The sequence below is a fragment of the Labeo rohita genome, chromosome 22, assembly GCF_022985175.1.
Source record: "Labeo rohita strain BAU-BD-2019 chromosome 22, IGBB_LRoh.1.0, whole genome shotgun sequence".
Classification (NCBI taxonomy): Eukaryota; Metazoa; Chordata; class Actinopteri; order Cypriniformes; family Cyprinidae; genus Labeo; species Labeo rohita.
In genome coordinates, this window is record NC_066890.1 from 34,927,122 (window position 1) to 34,944,884 (window position 17,763).

Genomic DNA, 17,763 nt, shown 5'->3' on the forward strand with positions numbered 1-17,763 from the left:
GACTGCCAGAAATGGTGCAAACCCAGCCAGTCCGATTTGAACTAGCAAACTTTTTTTAAAGTAATTGCCAAATTTATTTGCAGTAGGTCAGTGAACAGATTGTGGGCATGCCTCTACGGGTCTAGACTATGGAAAAGTGTGCAGCATGTGAAGTTTAAGACTGACAACTGACAGTAACTGGTGTAAACAATAAGCTCATTCCCCGAGCATGCTCTAGGCATAAGGAATAAATGCATTCCTTGAGCTCCATCCCATGGGTTTGTGAACCTGAGAAAATTAGGAGCAGTGGGTGGAAGAATCACTAGAAACACGTTTGTTATTGTAATCCCATGATATTGCATTACTATGTTAAAATTCACTCAGGACAATGATTACTTATGCATTCATGGATCATTTTCAGGCACTGTTTTAAAGGTATGAATATAGTGTTAACATGCACAAAACACTCACAGGTGTCTCTATAAACCATCCAGCTTTTCATTAAACAGGAAGTTTATGTGGCAAACATTACCCAACTATTCAAATCAACCATGTATTGCTCAAAATGCTGGAAGGAAGAACTTGGGGTGAATCTTAAAAAGCAAGCATGGTAATGATCTAAAAATATAACGCTAGCGTCACCTGCACTTTTACAACAACTTGCTTTAATTTAAAGTGAAAGGTACATATTTAGAATAGGTTTAGTATATGCAGAATCTGTATACGTTTTCGCTTCCTGCGCTTCAGGCTGCAGATGGAGGCAAATATGTGTTTGCCTTTTGACGGAGTGAACGTGACCATGTGTTATTTGTGTTTGCATGCCATTTGTGCCTTCAGCCGTGTGCAGACATGCCTGCGGTAGAAACATGGAGTGTGCGGCCCCCAACACGTGTCGATGCAAGAAGGGATACAGTGGCCCCAATTGTGAAACAGGTCAAAAACAAACACAAAGCAGTGTTTATAATCACATACACAAGCATTTGTTTTGAAATAACGTATTTGTTGAATAACGTAATTTTGGATTGTCGCAGCTATCTGCAATCCATCCTGCCTGAACGGAGGGAAATGTGTGGCGCCAGATGTATGCGAATGCGTGTCAGGCTACCATGGAGAGGCCTGTGAAAATGGTAAGAGTGGTTAAATTTAATTGCCATTCAGCACTAGTGTAAATAATGTGTAAAAAGTGCATTTTTGAGTTAATTACACTATGAAATGGCTTGACGAGCTGTTTTTCTGATCTCTTTTTAATGGTCAAAAGCCTTTTGTTTGTCGCAGCCTTTTGTTTGTTTTGTTTTTTAATTGTTAAGAACCTTTTGTTTACATCGCATCCACATGATTAACTACCCTTGTGACTGTCCATTTATATTTGTGTGGGTTAATTTTGTGTCAAATAGCATACAGATGGCCTCAAGTATTGTTTTTGGAGCTAGTTTTGCAAATCTGTGCCATTTGTACTTTTCATAAAGCCAAATAATCTGCACAAGCTCGATGAGTTATGGGTTAGTGGATTGTTTTGTGTGATATATGACTCTATTTTGTGTGCATTTGGTCGTATGAATGTTCCCGCAGCTCTCTGCAGTTTGCCTTGCCTGCACGGAGGCACCTGCGTGGGTCGAGACACCTGCTCATGTCCCTATGGCTTCGTCGGGCCCAGATGTGAAACCAGTGAGTCCTGATAAATCATGTTTGCTTGGATTTCATGCGCCTGTGGATGTTAAACACAATCTCTTGCACCCCTAGTGGTCACAGATGGTATTGCATGTGTTTTGGTTTCATTTACAGTGGTGTGCAACCGTCACTGTCAAAACGGCGGGAAGTGCGCATCACCGGATGAGTGCGAATGTCTGGGAGGGTGGACGGGACCATCGTGTGAGACAGGTGAGTGTGTGTGGTTGGCTCCCAGTGGGACCAATCTCTTCTCACTAAATCCATCATATGTGTGTGTGCTGCTTCCTGGTGGCATTTAGCTGATGTAGAACCTCTATCTGTTCATTTTTCATTCCGGCTCAGAGAAAACACCAGCTATTATTTCAGCCTGATGATAACTACTTCCCATCCACCTGTGAGGATCAATTACTATCAATTGTGCAGAGAGCCTCAGAGTAACAAATGTAGTTTTTATTCACATAAATAATGTTTTAAGAAACCAATATATGTCAACTCTGACTATTCTAGCAAAGCAATAAGGTGATGCAATAAGATGTTGCCATAGGTAAGGAGTGTTTTTAGGAATAGAAAAAGAGGGAGAATTAACTGTTTTTAGATTGTCAGTTTTCACTTAATTTAAAGTTTTACTTATTTTGTTCTGAGATTTTTTTATATTCTCGAGATGTTTTATGTAGATTCATTTTTATTTAATTTTTACTTTAAGTAATTTTAGTACTCTAAATTAAACTTATTTCAGTTAGTTGCCAGTGCAACATTTCTAATTTCCTTTCAGTTGGAACTCGAACTGCACCCTCTTGCGAACGCTAGAGGACGCAGTATCTCGTTCCCTTCATAGGGAACCATGGTTTCATGCTTAACTTGAGATGTTCCCTTTCGAGGGAATTCAAACTGCATCCTCTAGCGGTCGCAAGAGGACATAGTATCTTGTTCCGTTCTCAGGGAACCACGGTTACATGCACAACCTGATATGTTCCCTTTCAAGAGATCTTGAATTGCATCCTGTAGTTCCTCAGGGAACTATGGTTACATGCGTAACCTGAGACGTTCCCTTTTTTGGGAACTGCGTCGTCTACCTGTCGCAAGATGATGCAGTCCGAGTTCTCTCAACTATGTCCGAACAACATCCTCTAGCGGTCACAAGAGGACGCAGTGTCTTGCTCCCTTCTTAGGGACTATGGTTAAGGTTTTTATCAGTTATTTCTATTTTACTTCATTTAGTATATTAATTACATACTTCTACTAGCGCAGAACTCACTGTTGTATAAACATCGTTGTGGCACAGCATGTACAAATTCAACTTAGTATTTTTAAAAGCTTTTTAAAGAGCTTGACAGCAGACAATTTCTTATTAGCAGGCCAGTTTTCCTCTCTTTGAGGAGTAAATCATTATTTTTTTAACAGCTGAGCTGTTATTTTGACCTCACAAACACTCAACAGTGAGAACTGACCCCAGAACAACCACCAAGGTTTCATTCTTGTTTTATTTAATAAATGTATCTGTCTCCAGCTCTGTGTGACCCCGTGTGTCTCAACGGCGGAACCTGCATTCGGCCGAACTCCTGCACCTGCCAGGCTGGTTTCTATGGGGCTCGGTGTCAAAACGGTAACAGCACTTCTTTGTGAATCAGCTTTCCTGATGCATCGCCTTGTTTTCTGAGAGATTACAGAGGCCGGATATCAGTTTCTTAAGAGCGTGGGGTGAAGCATGACTACTGCACTTTAAAACGATAAAATGGACCAGCCCTAAAAAACCATTTGGATTCTGTTGAATTCTTGCGCACATGTCATAGCCCCAGATTCAGGATGTTTGATGTGTATGTATCGATTCCTCCACAGCAGCTTCATGTGGTGAGGAATGATTTGTGTAATGGCTTGAAACAGCCGCTTGGTAAAGATGTTTTTGATGATGGGGAATGACTCTAATGTCTGGGTTGCTTCACGTTTTGTGAAATGTAGGAGCTTTTAGAGTGCGTTCTCCCAGTCATGTTAGATTTTCTGTCAGTTATTTCACCTTTCGGTTGTTTGATATGTCCGTCTTCAGTTCAAAGAACATAGGTGTGATTTTCATTCATCAAATGGTGGACGTTTTATGTACTTTTCTTTCTTTCAGCCGTGTGCAGTCCACCCTGCAAGAATGGTGGTCACTGTATACGAAACAACGTCTGCTCATGTGCTGAAGGATATTCTGGGCCGCGCTGTGAGAAAAGTAAGTGGTGTCATTCTGACACATTTTTGGAGGAGTGAGCTTAATAGGAACTGGTTTTAGTATTGCTTCAATCATAAATATACAGTTTTGTACCTCTGTGCCCCATTTGAAACACATGGCATGATGGGATTTAAGTCACAGCATATGGAAGGAAAGCATAGAGTTGTTTTGCTGATGGAAATGGCGGGAAATGGCGCTCTGGGAGCCAAGATCAGACGTTAGTTGAGGAGTTACATATGGCCTGTCTAAACGAGGAGGAAGAAAGATGAATTTGAGCAAAGATGGTGGGTTATTTCGATGTGAGAATTATGAGACATATGGGATCAGCACTGGATGAATTAATGTGGATAGCAAGTCTTGTTAAATTAATATTCAGATTAAAATAACTAAAAACCTTATGTTGAGGTCAAGTGTAAAAAAAACCAAAAACAAATTATGAATAAAACATTCAATAAAATGCAAGTGATGATAATAATGTCATTTATGATATTAAACAGTGACAGAACATGTTGAATTGAAAAAGAAATAATAACATAAATAATTGATCTATAATTAAACATTAAATTAAGAAGTTATGAAAATAATACATATTTGACATTAAATTACAAAATAATACCATTTAAATATAAAAAATAACTGAATAATTTATTGATAAACTAAAACTGTGGATTATCAATAAGAATGTCATATTTGATATAAAATAATAAAAGTGTATGTATCAGTATGTTTAAATAATTAGTATCAATAATTTAATAATAAACTATTGAATAAAAAAGTAATAATAATAATAATAGTCATATTTATAATCAACAAAACATTTAAATAAATAAATAATTAAAGAATTCAATAACATCCAAGTAATAATAATAATAATAATAACAGTGTGATTTATGATATTAAATAATGTCAATATAAAAAAGAGATCACATGATTAATTTATCAGTAATTAAACGTATTAAATTAAGTAGTTATGCTGATAATAAATATTTGACATTAAATAATTACAAAACATAATAATAATAATAATAATAATAATATTAATAATGTAATTTATGATATTAAATAATGTCAATTTAAAAAAAAATCACATGAATACATTATCAAATAATAATATAAAATGGCTAATAATAAATATTTGACATTAAATAATTACAAAACATTACATTTTAATTATAAAAATAACTTATTTTATTGCTACACTATTGATTTAACAACCATGTATGATCAATAATAAGAATGTCATATTTGATATAAAATAATAAAAAAGAAAAAATGTGTATGTATTAGTAAGTTTGAATAATTAGTATGAATAATTTAGTAATAAACTATTGAATTAAAATGTATTATTATTATCATCATCATTATTATAAATAATAATACTGCTACTATTACTACTACTACTAATAATGGTATTACATTTTTAAATAATGCAATTGTTGTTAAATAATAATAATAATAATAATAATAATTTAGTTTTATTTAGTAATCTTCCCAATAGTTTTGTTACTGTTGTCAAAATTGTAATCAGTATTTCAGACACACTGTGACCAATCAAACTCTACAGTCCTGTCTACAAAAATTAGAATTTATTTTTTTCCTATTGGTCCGAGTAAATCCAAAGTTTTAACTTTCCATTTCTCCTCAGGTGTGTGTGAGCCAGTGTGTATGAACGGTGGACGATGTGTCGGCCCAGATGTGTGTGACTGCGCGTCAGGCTGGAAGGGAAAGAGATGTGATAAACGTGAGTACCAAACCTCACCACGACAAAGACCTTGAAGTGACCTCCTTACCTCATGTTAGAAAGGTCCAAGAGTGGAAAAATTCCAGTTTACACATGAGACCCATCAGTCACAGCGATGCCTTTGCCCTCTGACCTCAAACAACCAAAGAAGTGTCTGTAAACATAAATCTCACAGTTTTAATGTAATATTTAACCGAAACAGAAATATATAACAATTCTGCTTACTCAAATATATATAATAAAAATCACACTTTTGATGTTTTCCATTGATTTGATCCTTGTTTGTTTATTTCATGTAGTTTCTCTCTCTGTTTCTGTTGCTCCAGCTGTGTGTCTGCAGAAGTGTTTAAATGGAGGTGAATGTGTGGGGCCGAACACCTGCCACTGCCGTCCCGGCTGGAAGGGAACTCTCTGCCAAATCCGTAAGTGATTCCCATCCGAGCAACAGAAATGCAATCCCTTCACTGCGGTGATCCTCCAAAGACATGCGCTTCACTCGTTCTCAGTAAAAGAATCTAAATTGCATCTCCTCTGTTCCTGCGCTCTGCACTTGTTGGCGATACGTTTTGGTGATAAACAACACAGGTCGTCCGTGTTTGGCAGGGGAGCAGAAATTCACGTTTACTGCTGGAAGTAAAGTACGACAGCGGATGTTCTCGTGAGGGGAGCGGATCGGGATCAGTTTGAAATGGCTTTTCCTTCAGCTTGACCGGTGTAGGAGAAGTTCATTCAAAATGAAACTTTAGATGTTATGGAGACATATTTGAATGAGATTTGAGAGCCAAGATGGATTTTTAAAAGTATTGATTTTGGGTCTGTGCATTACAGAAGGCTATAATATAACAGATGGGCTGTATGGACCAATTTATGATACCATTTATGATTTTTTTTTTTTTTGTCTGTTTGGAGCTTGACAGCATTTCTACTTAATTCATTTTCATATGGAAAAGAGCGACCAGGACATTCTTCAAAACTTTTATTTTCTCATTATTTTTCCTCAGACACGCTGTCTTAGCTGTGTTGTAGTTTTAGCCAAAATGAATAGTTTTTGTGAAATTTCATCTCTGTTTATCTATTACAAAAACAAATGTTTTCTATTTAGAAAATAAGCACTGATTAATTATTTACAATATATTATTAATAATTATTAGAAAGAATAAATTACATATTACAAAAGCAAATGTTTTCTATTTAAAAATTAGAACTGATTCATTGATTTACTATATATTTTTACTAATTATACAAAATTAAATTATATATTACAAAAATAAATGTTTTTATTTAGAAAAAAAATATTCACAGATTATTTACAATATTATTACTAATTATTGTAAATAATAAATAAATTACATATTACAAAAATGTTTTCTATTTAGAAAACATGCACTGATTAATTATTTACAATATAGTATTAATTATTGTAAATAAATAAATTTCTTATTAAAAAAACAAATGTTTTCTATTTAGAAAACATGCACTAATTAATTATTTACAGTGTATTACTAATTATTATTATAAATGTATAAATACATTTCATATTACAAAAACAAATGTTTTCTATTTACAAAACATGCACTGATTATTATATATATATATATATATATATATATATATATATATATATATACTATATATTATTACTAATTATTATTTTAAAAAATGGCATAAAAATAAATGTGTTCTATTTAGAATAATATTCACAGATTATTTACAATATATTATTACTAAATATTGTAAATAATAAAACTACATATTACAAAACAAATGTTTTCTATTTAGAAAACATGCACTGATTAATTATTTACAATATATTATTACTAATTATTATTAGAAATAATAAATACATTTCATATTACAAAAACAAACATTTTCTATTTAGAAAACATGGACTGATTATTTATTTAATATATATTATTACTGATTATTATTAAAAAATAAATTACATAAAAAATAAATGTTTCTATTTAGAAAAATATTCTGAGATTATTTACAATATAATTACTAATCATTATAAATAGTAAATAAATTACATATTACAAAAATTACTATTTAGAAAACATGCACTGATTATTTACATTATTACAAATTATTAGAAGAAAATAAATTTACATATTACAAAACATTTCTTTTTTCTATTTAGAAAACATGCACTAATGCATTATTTAAAATATATTATCACTTATAAAAAATAAATAGTTTACATATTACAAAAACATTTTTTTCTATTTAGAAAACATGCACTAATTATTTTAAATATAATATTATTATTTAAAAATAAATAGTTTACATATTACAAAAACATGTTTTCTATTTTAAAAATATGCGCTGATTATTTACAATGTTATTACTAATTATTATAAATAATAAATTGCATATTACAAAAACACATTTTCTATTTAAAAATATGCTGATTATTTACAGTATATTTACTAATTCTAAATAAATAAATTACATATTACAAAAACAAATGTTTTATTTTTAGAAAAATATGCACAGATTATTTATGTCTTCTTTTATTTATTTACTTTATTCATTTTTTTTTTCATTTTTTTTCTTTACTTTTTACTTCACTACAGCAACATTTATAATCAATATTACTTATGATTTTTGTTATTGTTTTTTTTCCAGCATTAATTGTTTTCATTTCTGCCATTACATTAGCATGTTCCATCATGTTTTATATGCCTACTGACTCTGTTCTAAATCTATATCTAAAAAATATCTATCTTCTAAAATATAACCTGACAAACCATTAATAATGCAATGATTTCTCACAGCAATCTGTGAGCAGAGGTGTTTGTATGGAAGCCGATGTGTCCGACCCAATGTGTGCGCTTGCAGAAGCGGCTACGTGGGAACTCTTTGCTCTAAGAAGGTAGTTAAAATAAATAAATAAAAATGTGTCATTAGAACAAAAAAATGCATATTAAAAAAACTCTAAAATTATATATATAAAATACAGTATTGACCATTTCTTTTACAGCTTCCTGTCCAGAGAGGATGAGAAAATGACATGAGGTGTCATTGCTGCACTGAGGACACTGGGCCCATATTTTACTACTTATTAACCTGACAGGGTTACATTGTCTGTTTTAATTTGTAAATACCATATCTGAAAATATTAATTTATGTATAAGGTATAATATAATTTTTCCACGCTTTTCAAACGCTACTATATTTGTGAAAATGATTGGAACCAAATAAATGAGCGTATTTTACAAAACACTTTTTGTGACTTGCGACTTCATTCCAACATCCGCTCACATTTTCTCCAAATATTTTTGCTATTCTGTTTAGTAATGGATGGTAGTGGCAAATACATCTCACACTTCACCTCTAAATGACCTTGGTCAGATTTATTTCCGTAACACATTGCAGTTTAAAGTTACGTTTGACAGAAAAACGATCTCTCTTGTTATTCAAGCCAAGGCACTGACAATTTAGCATCCTTTGCCATCCTTCCTCCAACTACGTGGCCTGAAACTCGGCTGCACTCTATTTCTCAGAGGACGTCCCCTTTAATGTGACTGGAATGTTAAAAAAAACACGTAAACATGCTGTTTGTGTCACGCCTGGCGGAGCGTGCAGTGGCTGCAGTTTTACCGCAGATCGCTTGGCAAATATAAACAGACATCTCGGTGACAACACAAACAAGCATCTGAACTAATTAACGGCCATTGATGGCGGCCATTAATGAGTCCGCCGCAGATACTTCCTCTCATGCATAGCTAATAATCCAGCTGTTCGTATACGATTGCCTGAGGTGCGCAAAAATAAAGAGAAAAGGATGGTAAACATTAAACAGCTCGCTGTTGTTTAACGCAGAGGACAATAAACTGTTCATCACTGGTTTGAAAGGGTTATGAGGACGCCGATTAGTGTTTGATTTACTGATTATGAATAATTATGAAATACACACGCTACCGTTCAAAAGTTTTTTTTGAGGGCTTTTTATTTAGCAAGGACGCATTAAATTATTCAAAAGTGAGAATAAATTCAGCATATTAGAATGATTTGTAAAGGATCATGTAGCAGTAATGACTGCTGAAAATTCAGCTTTGAATCCCAGGAATAAATTAAATATTACAATATATTCGAAAAGAAAACAGTGATTTTGAATTGTAATAATATTTCATAATTTTACCATTTTTACTATATTTGTAATCAAATAAATGTAGCTTTGGTGAGCATGTGGAACCTCAAAACTTTTGAACATGGTGGACCACTTTAACAGCACTTTTGCATCACATATAACAAAACTCGCATATTTAGATGATTATTGCTGCTGAAAATGGTCAATTATTGACATGTTTTGGGCTGTACTACACTGTAAAAAATAAAAAACACAATTTGAGTCAGCTTAAAATAATTTGTTACCCTGCTGCCTTAAAATTTTAAGTTCAGTCAACTAAAATAAGTTTAGTCAACTTGAAATGTTAAGTTGTACTAAGTAACAACTTAGATATTTGTGTTTGTTAAACTTAACAGATGGGTAAGTAACCCAGCTGCCTTAAAATGTTAAGTTGATTCAACTCAAATATCTAAGCTGTCACTTAGTATAATTGAACATTTCAAGTTGAATAAACTGAGTTGACTGAACTTAAAATTTTAAGGCAGCCAGGTTACAAATTATTTTAAGTTGACCCAACAAATTGTTTTTTACAGTGTAATCGGTCAGACCGGGAAAAACATTTGGAGTACTATAGACTGCCAAAAGATATTAAAAAAACAAAGAGAAGAGTGCAAAAAACTGAGAAACAAAAGGTGTTTGTGGTTGGCCAAACTGAACCAGGATTTCCAGGGCAAGAATCTTGACAACATTCGTGTTTGTTCTGATCATTTCCAGTCAGGTAGGTGAAATATTAGGCTAATATCTTAATTAACACTGCTTTAGCATCGATTTACTTTAGTTTGTCAAAATATTGCGCCATTTCCTGCTTACTAAGTCCTTCTCTATGATTTAGCAGCTTCCACACATCTTTTCCATGGTTTAGACAGCATAAATTAGCAGAATATCATATTCAGTAGTACATTAACCATGCAATCTAAAGTTTGTTTGTTTTTTTTACAACCGACTATCGCCAATATGGCAGCGCATCTGGGTAACTGACCAACTTGTGACGTAAGTGCAAACTCTCTATAGACCTTAGTCAATGTATAGCGTTATATTTCATTTCTGACAGGAATGATAATGAGGCTGTGAGGGTTAGAAACACAGTGTGTTTGCTGGATACCGTTGTTTAACATCCTAGCGATTTTAGGAAGCTGATGAAACATCTTAAAAATCCACAAAACAGTTTTGAAAGACAAAAAAAATAGTAAAACAACCTGCAGGAAAAATGTGTTTGTGGTTATGATCATAACACAGACACCAAATGCACTATCAAGCACCATAACAAACTGTTTTGGTACCGCTAGCATAACTGAAAGCTAACCGGAAGCGTCGCAAATTCACGTTACAAAATGGCCGCGCCTGCTCTTATGTTAAAAATAAGGTGGATTATGAGAGGTTAATGATTAAAGAATTGTAATTTTTAGGTGAACTTTCTCTTTTAAGTTCTGCCTGTCGTCGCGCAGGGCTTTCGACTTTTACTAAGTATTAGAGAAAGTCATACGGGATTTTCAGATAACTCTTCAATTAAAGACATCAAGAATTCCTGCACGGTAAAATAATACGACAAGTTCACAACTTTAAGCCCCTTACCGACTTGTCCGTCCGTGTGTGTGACTGAGGGTGTGTGTGTGTTTCCACGGAGAGGCGTAGCTTCCCGTCTCGTACCTCCCGCTAAAACGGTATGACAAAGAATTTCATCATCTCACTGTCAGGCTCCGGTTGTAGATTACCGCCACAGGTGGTGTGAACTTCCACAGAGTGGGAATAGGAACACGAGGATTATGAGGAAAAACGGAAACCTGGGTTTCAATCGTAATACTTTAGGCTCTATCAAGGCCAGTCAATTACTGACAAAAACGGCCCCGCGTCCACAGAGAGATAGTAAAGCGAACGCGCGTTAAATATTCATTTGAGCGGGTGCCAGAGAAACAAGCAACATATGCACGAAGTCTATTTTTTGCTCTGATCTTAGTGGTTTTGAAGCTAAACTGTGGAACAAAACAGTCTCTTGCGATGTCTTTCAATTATTTTTGTTTCACATGAATTGCCTATGAATATCAACACAGGTGGAAATGCTGGCAGAGTATTATTTTGGTAGATTTTGGTGTTCGTTTACATTACAAAATAAACGGACCGAGTGTGTGAATGTCTCAAACCAAGAGATGAGTCATATTTCACCCCGAATAATTAAAAAAAAATAATAATAATTTTTAAATTGTATTATATACCCATACAAGTTTTGCATTGTACATTAAAATAAATACAGAAATAAATTATTACTTTCATTGTTAATTAAATAATTGTTTATGTAAAGGAAGTCGTTATGTCCTTCCAAACCTGTATGATATTCATTCATTCATTCATTCATTCATTCATTCATTTATTTATTTATTTATTTATTTATTTATTTATTTTTCCTTCAACACAGAAGAAAAATGCTAGTAACCAAACAGTTGCTGGTAGCAATTAGGTGCGTTTCCATTTCAGATTTGCGTAAAACTTTTGCAATGTTCTATAAATGTCGATAAAAAAACTGTTGCGAAATGATGCAGTTTCCATTAACCAATGTTATGCGACTAAAACATTATTTTCCTCTCGCGATGAGTCATGGCGATGGATGTTTGTAGGTTTATGTATGTCGAAGCCACCGCACTTTAATTTTAATCGTAGGAGACGTAGGCATCTACGTGTAATTAAAGGGGTTATGCAAGCTTTAATGGCAAAGAAAGTACCTTATTCAAGCATGTAGTCAATGCTTGTGTAAGCGGCCACATGTGAGGTGTTTGTTTTTTAGATTATAGTACATTAAAGAATGATCATATGACTTTTATGTACACAAGGTGACCTGTAAATGTGAAAAAACCCATTTCCGTTGCAGTTTTGCGAAATACTCCTTTTTCGAATTGCCTCAAAAACCACCTCATGCGAGCGTAAAAACGTTTATGGATTATATGGGAATTGTGAAATTTATGTTTTTCCATTAGGCATATTTTCAGTTCACAATTTCAATTTGCGCAATTTGAAGGGTAATGGAAACACAGCTAGTGGGTTTCATAGTATTTATTTTTAGGGGGTCAAGCGCGTAGCGCTGAAACCCTATTGTAATTGTTAGAATGGTCACGGATGAGCAATTTCCACATAAAAATGATCATGCAGACCAAGTCGTAAGTCGTAGAGACTTGAAATTTGGAAGGATGGTAGTACTCACACCGCCTACAACGTGACCGAGGCTCGCCCCAATTGACCTGATGGGAGCGCTACAGCGATCGAAAGTACAAAAACGCTCAACTAAACGAAACTCCTAAACCGTCAGTCGCAGGCTCAAGTGTCTTATATCGTTGGAATCCTTGGCTCATGGAACCAAACCAGTGCAGAAAGATTCTCTGGAAAGTGAATATCAATAATTATCAAAAAAATGCCTTTTCCAACTCCTGAATGGAATGAGATATCTTCACCAAACTCGGCACACTTATGTAAGAACTCAGGCTGAGGTCACAGAAAAAAATCGCAGAGCTTGGCCTCTTGGTGGTGCTGGAAGAGGGAAAAAACAAAAATGGCTATAACTAGGAAACCCTTTGTCCTATCAACATGAAAATCTATGTGCATGGTCTTGGTCCTAAGTGCCACAAGTGTATATGGGGACATTTGCTTATCTAAAAAAAAGAAAAAAACATGTCCGCCATTGTCCGATGAAGTTCGAGCACATTGTAGACAAGGTTAACGAAGGCTGATCGGAATTAAACTCGGTGGGCCTATTTGACTCACAAGTCTGTGAGAAATTTGAAAGAAATTGGCCACTGGGGGGCGGTATCACATTTTTTGATTGACCATTGCTGTCAATCAAACCGTTTTTTTTTTTTTTTTTTTTTGTTTTTTTTTTTTCCTAAATGATTGAGAAGATTTTACTTCTGCGAACTAGTCCTAGGTTTTTCACTCAGTCTGGAAAAAAAACACTGCAGTGCAATTCTCTGGACTTTCTAGGTCAATAATTATCAAAAACATGTTGAAAGTTACTCTTTGGGAAGCTATAACAGGGTCCTTTAGAAAAGGGGCCTTTCCAAATAATACCCAAAAGCCTATAAAGCCTAAACGAAAACTCAAAACTTCATGAAACCAGCTGAGCACATGCGACAGGTGATTCTAAACAAGCATGCAAAGTTTTAGGGAGATCGGACCACAGCTGGCGCTGTCACAGTCATAAATGTTATAAAACATCATATTTCTATGGTAAATCACCTGGATTTGACAAAAATGCTTTTTTTAATAATTGATTTAGGTGGTTACAGGCTTGCTAAATAATATGTGATGTCTTTTGCCTTTTGTGCTTAAATACCTAAAGTGCTTTAACCCTGGTAATTGCTGTTTGCAGCTATATTTATTTGTCCTTTTTTTTTTTTTTTTTTCCATACTGTGGAAGTCCATGGCTAGCTTACCACATTCTTCAAAATATCTTCTTTTGTGTTCTGCAGAAGAAAGAAGCTCATACAGGTTTGGAACAAATTGAGGAAGAGTAAATGATGACATAATTTTCATTTTCGGGTGTACTGTTCCTTTAATGGTCCTAAAAACAGCCTTCTTTCTATTGGTGTATAACATAATTGCTTGTTTGTTTGTTTTTGATTTTAAAGTGGCCTCCATTTCTCCATGAGCTAAAAAAAAAAAACTTAAGTCTTGACCTAATGAATGGAAAAACACATACTTATATATTTGTTTCTGCAGTTAGTATTCAACAGATTGCTGACAGTCTGTCCTTTAGATCTTGGAAATGTCTAATTATAATGTGACCTCGAAAAGGGAAAAATAGCTATAAAGCCTTCAATTTTTTAAATATCCTCTGGGTATGCATCTAATTTGTGATTAATCAGTCATGTGTCTGAATTACGTGCATATTTTATAATCTCAGTACACATATGCTTCATTGTAAGGGAACTGTGGTTCCTGGTTTATGCTTACTGAATTTAGAAAAACCAATAGTAAATAGTTAAGTTAATGTACTGTGTTTGTATTATATGTACTTTTGTATTATAGTTTGTATTATACGTACTCACATTTTTTGTATATTAACACCACTTCTCATTATTGCTTTAATAATCATATATCTCAAGGTCTCTTTAAACATATGGGGCCACAGAAGAAGATTATACCTCCACCAGTGTTGTTATTTAGCACGTTGAGATGTGTTAACTATGCTGAGGAGGAGGATGACAGCTTTCTAACATCTTTTTGTCAAGCTGTGATTCTCGCTCCGTGTGTTATAATTAAGCATATTGGGGATTGTCCAGTTGATGCTAGATACTCTCTCTAATCACATTTTGCTTGTCTAGAGGTCATATTGAAGGATTATGAGTTTAATTTCATCTATTGTTTGAACTTGATATGAGTCATGAGGTGAGATATTTCACTGATCAGCTTGTTTTCTATGGTCTTGACTGATTAGCAGTTAGCAACTTACATTATCACTTAAAGCAGTTACAGATTGGTGAGAAAACACTTCAGCGTTGCCTGGAAGAACGAGAAAATGCTAAGAAGCACAAAGAGCTGGATGAGAAAGAACTTGAGAAGAAGTTGTGTAGCCAGCGGTTAGCCACATTAGCATAAAATAAACCCCTTCAGAGCAATACAAGAGCCATCTGCTTCATGCCAAGGTCCTGATCACCGTATCTGGGTTTATTTTGCGTAAATAACCAACATTCATTCAGGAAGATAAATGAAGTTGTTTCTAAATGTCACTGTACGCTAGTCAGAAATCCGATTAGTGCTATTTGTTCATGTAGCTACAAATCATGCGTACAAATCTGCTAAAACTAGAATGCTATAGGCCATGCTGTCTCTTAAGACCACCACATGGGGGATTAGAGAGGAAAGTGAAAAGTTCAGAAGAAAGGAGAGCAGTTTTCTGGCCTCTGATCTCTCAAGCATGATGACTCAGAGAAAACCATATAAACCAGAAATCCATCACCTCAGACTTTTTTCCTTTTCTCCCTTGAGTTTGAGTAGCAACATGGTACATAGTGGACTGTGGTCCAAAACTGCAGTAGCATTTGCTTTTTTTTTTTTTTTTTTTTTTTTTTTTCCTTGTGGAGATCTTCGGGAACTCTTTTCTTTGAGAGGTTTCTGTAGCCCTCTGAGCTGTCTGTCCCTGGGCTCCAATTAGTTGCCTTTAATGGTCAGCAAGGACACTAGAGAGACCCTCATGAGGTTCTCCAGCCGAGCAGGAGAAATGAAAGCATGAAGTGTGTCTCTCATCTGGGCTGGACTGTCATGTTTCTTTACCTTATTATATGGTCTCCCACTCAGTCTCTTCAACTCTGCCTGCCTTTTGTTCTGTTCAATGGGTTGTTCCTGTTACGCAGTTGCTTTTGAACTTAATAACTTCAGAGTGGCACAAACAAAATGAAAACAACCAAAACATTAGAGTTCATTAAATTTATAATTGTTTCATTGTTCATTCTATGAAAATGATGCCATTTCCTGGAGGATGATATTGTTAAAGTCATGAAAGGAAAATGCAACCTATTTATTTTCTAAATGCATGTTTTTGATCTTATTGTGAATGATTAATCTGTGTATGTGTTTCTTTTCATTTCTCATAATTTTTCTGGTTAAACAGTGAATATTATATGTTCTTTTTTTTTTTTTTTTTTTTTTTTTTTTCTAAAAACAGTAAAATTGCAAAATATTTTACTATTTAAAAGAACTGTTTTCTATTTAAATATATTTTAAAATCTAATTTATTCCTGTGTTCAAAGCTAAAAGTTTAGCATCATTCTTTTGTCTTTTGTCTCACATGATCCTTCAGAAATCATTCAAATACACTATATATACATATATATATATATATATATATTAACATAATTTGTTGTAGTCCACTTAAAATAATTTATTACCCTGCAGCCTTAAAATTTTAAGTTCAGTCAACTCAAATAAGTTTAGTGAACTTGAAATGTGAAGTACTTAGATATTTGAGAAAACTTAGATATTTGAGTTGACTAAACAAACAATTTGGTTCGTTAAACTTAAAAGCTGGGCTTGTTACCCAGCTGTTTTAAAATTTTAAGTTGAATGAACTCAAATATCTAAGTTGTCACTTAGTACAACTTAACATTTCAAGTTAACTAAACTTTTTTGACTTGATTGAACTTCAAATTTTAAGGCAGTCGGGTAACATTATTTTAATCGGGTAGTACATTATTTTTTATCATCAATATTTAAAACAGTTTAAAACAATTTTTTTCAGGATTATTTGATGAATGGAAATATTTTTTTTTGGGGGAAGTAATAGAAATTATATATATAATATGCTTCCTAAATATATTTATAAATTATAATTATATATATAATATAATTATAATTTATAAATATATTTAGGAAGGATGCTTGAAATTGATCAAGTCATTAAAAGACATTTATAATGTTACAAATGATTTCTATTTCAGATAAATGCTGTTCTTCTGAACTTTCTGTTCATCAAAAAAACCTGAAAAAAATCTACTCAGCAGTTTTCAACAAAATTATAATAAAAAAAAAATGCTTTTTGAGAAGCAAATTAGAATATTAGAATGATTTCTGATAGATCATGTGACTGGAGTAATAATGCTAAAATTCAGCTTTGACATCACAAGAATAAATTACATTTTAAAATATATTCAAATAGAAAACAGGTATTTTTAATAGTAAAAATATTTTGAAATTTTGCTGTACTTTGGATCAAATTAATGTAGGCTTGGAGAGCAGAAAAGACTTCTTTAAAAAAACGTTAAAAATCTTACAGTTCAAAAACTTTTGACTGATAGTGTACATCACAATGCAAAAACTTGTGAAAAATTCACATTACTGTTTTAAGCACCTGGTTGTTTTTACATATTGCATTTAAGTAACACTAACATGAGGGAGAAGGTTACTGGGTTAGCATTTATCTAGTAAAATATTGCAACATAGTTTCAAACCAGAGTATTGAAACTTTTAAAATTCACCCCTTTGTTCACTTAATTGGGAAGTAATATGGTTTACATGTGAATTTAAAATTTAATGTAATATTTTTAGACATAATGTATG

General features: G+C 33.4%; 1 protein-coding gene and 1 long non-coding RNA gene across 4 annotated transcripts in view; one reads left to right on the forward strand and one right to left on the reverse strand.

Annotated features, from left to right (window-relative positions):
• The window catches only part of si:ch211-246m6.5 (von Willebrand factor D and EGF domain-containing protein), a 92,639-nt gene extending 83,680 nt beyond the window's left edge, over positions 1-8,959 (forward strand). For 2 of the 3 annotated variants that reach the window (XM_051094958.1, XM_051094959.1), the window contains exons 23-32: positions 817-912; positions 1,011-1,106; positions 1,549-1,644; positions 1,762-1,857; positions 3,155-3,250; positions 3,758-3,853; positions 5,499-5,594; positions 5,921-6,016; positions 8,372-8,469; positions 8,578-8,959. In XM_051094958.1, coding sequence (XP_050950915.1) covers positions 817-912; positions 1,011-1,106; positions 1,549-1,644; positions 1,762-1,857; positions 3,155-3,250; positions 3,758-3,853; positions 5,499-5,594; positions 5,921-6,016; positions 8,372-8,469; positions 8,578-8,598 — 887 coding nt within the window. In that variant the 3' untranslated portion in view covers positions 8,599-8,959. The remainder of the gene's footprint in view (positions 1-816; positions 913-1,010; positions 1,107-1,548; positions 1,645-1,761; positions 1,858-3,154; positions 3,251-3,757; positions 3,854-5,498; positions 5,595-5,920; positions 6,017-8,371; positions 8,470-8,577) is intronic. The other variant, XM_051094960.1, reaches the window with a different exon arrangement.
• Positions 5,460-11,427, reverse strand: LOC127153731 (uncharacterized). The gene is made up of 3 exons (XR_007825323.1): positions 11,299-11,427; positions 5,644-5,748; positions 5,460-5,568 (listed from the first exon to the last, which is right to left on the reverse strand). It is a non-coding gene; the product is annotated as an uncharacterized LOC127153731 (long non-coding RNA).
• Positions 11,428-17,763: the final 6,336 nt, after the last annotated feature.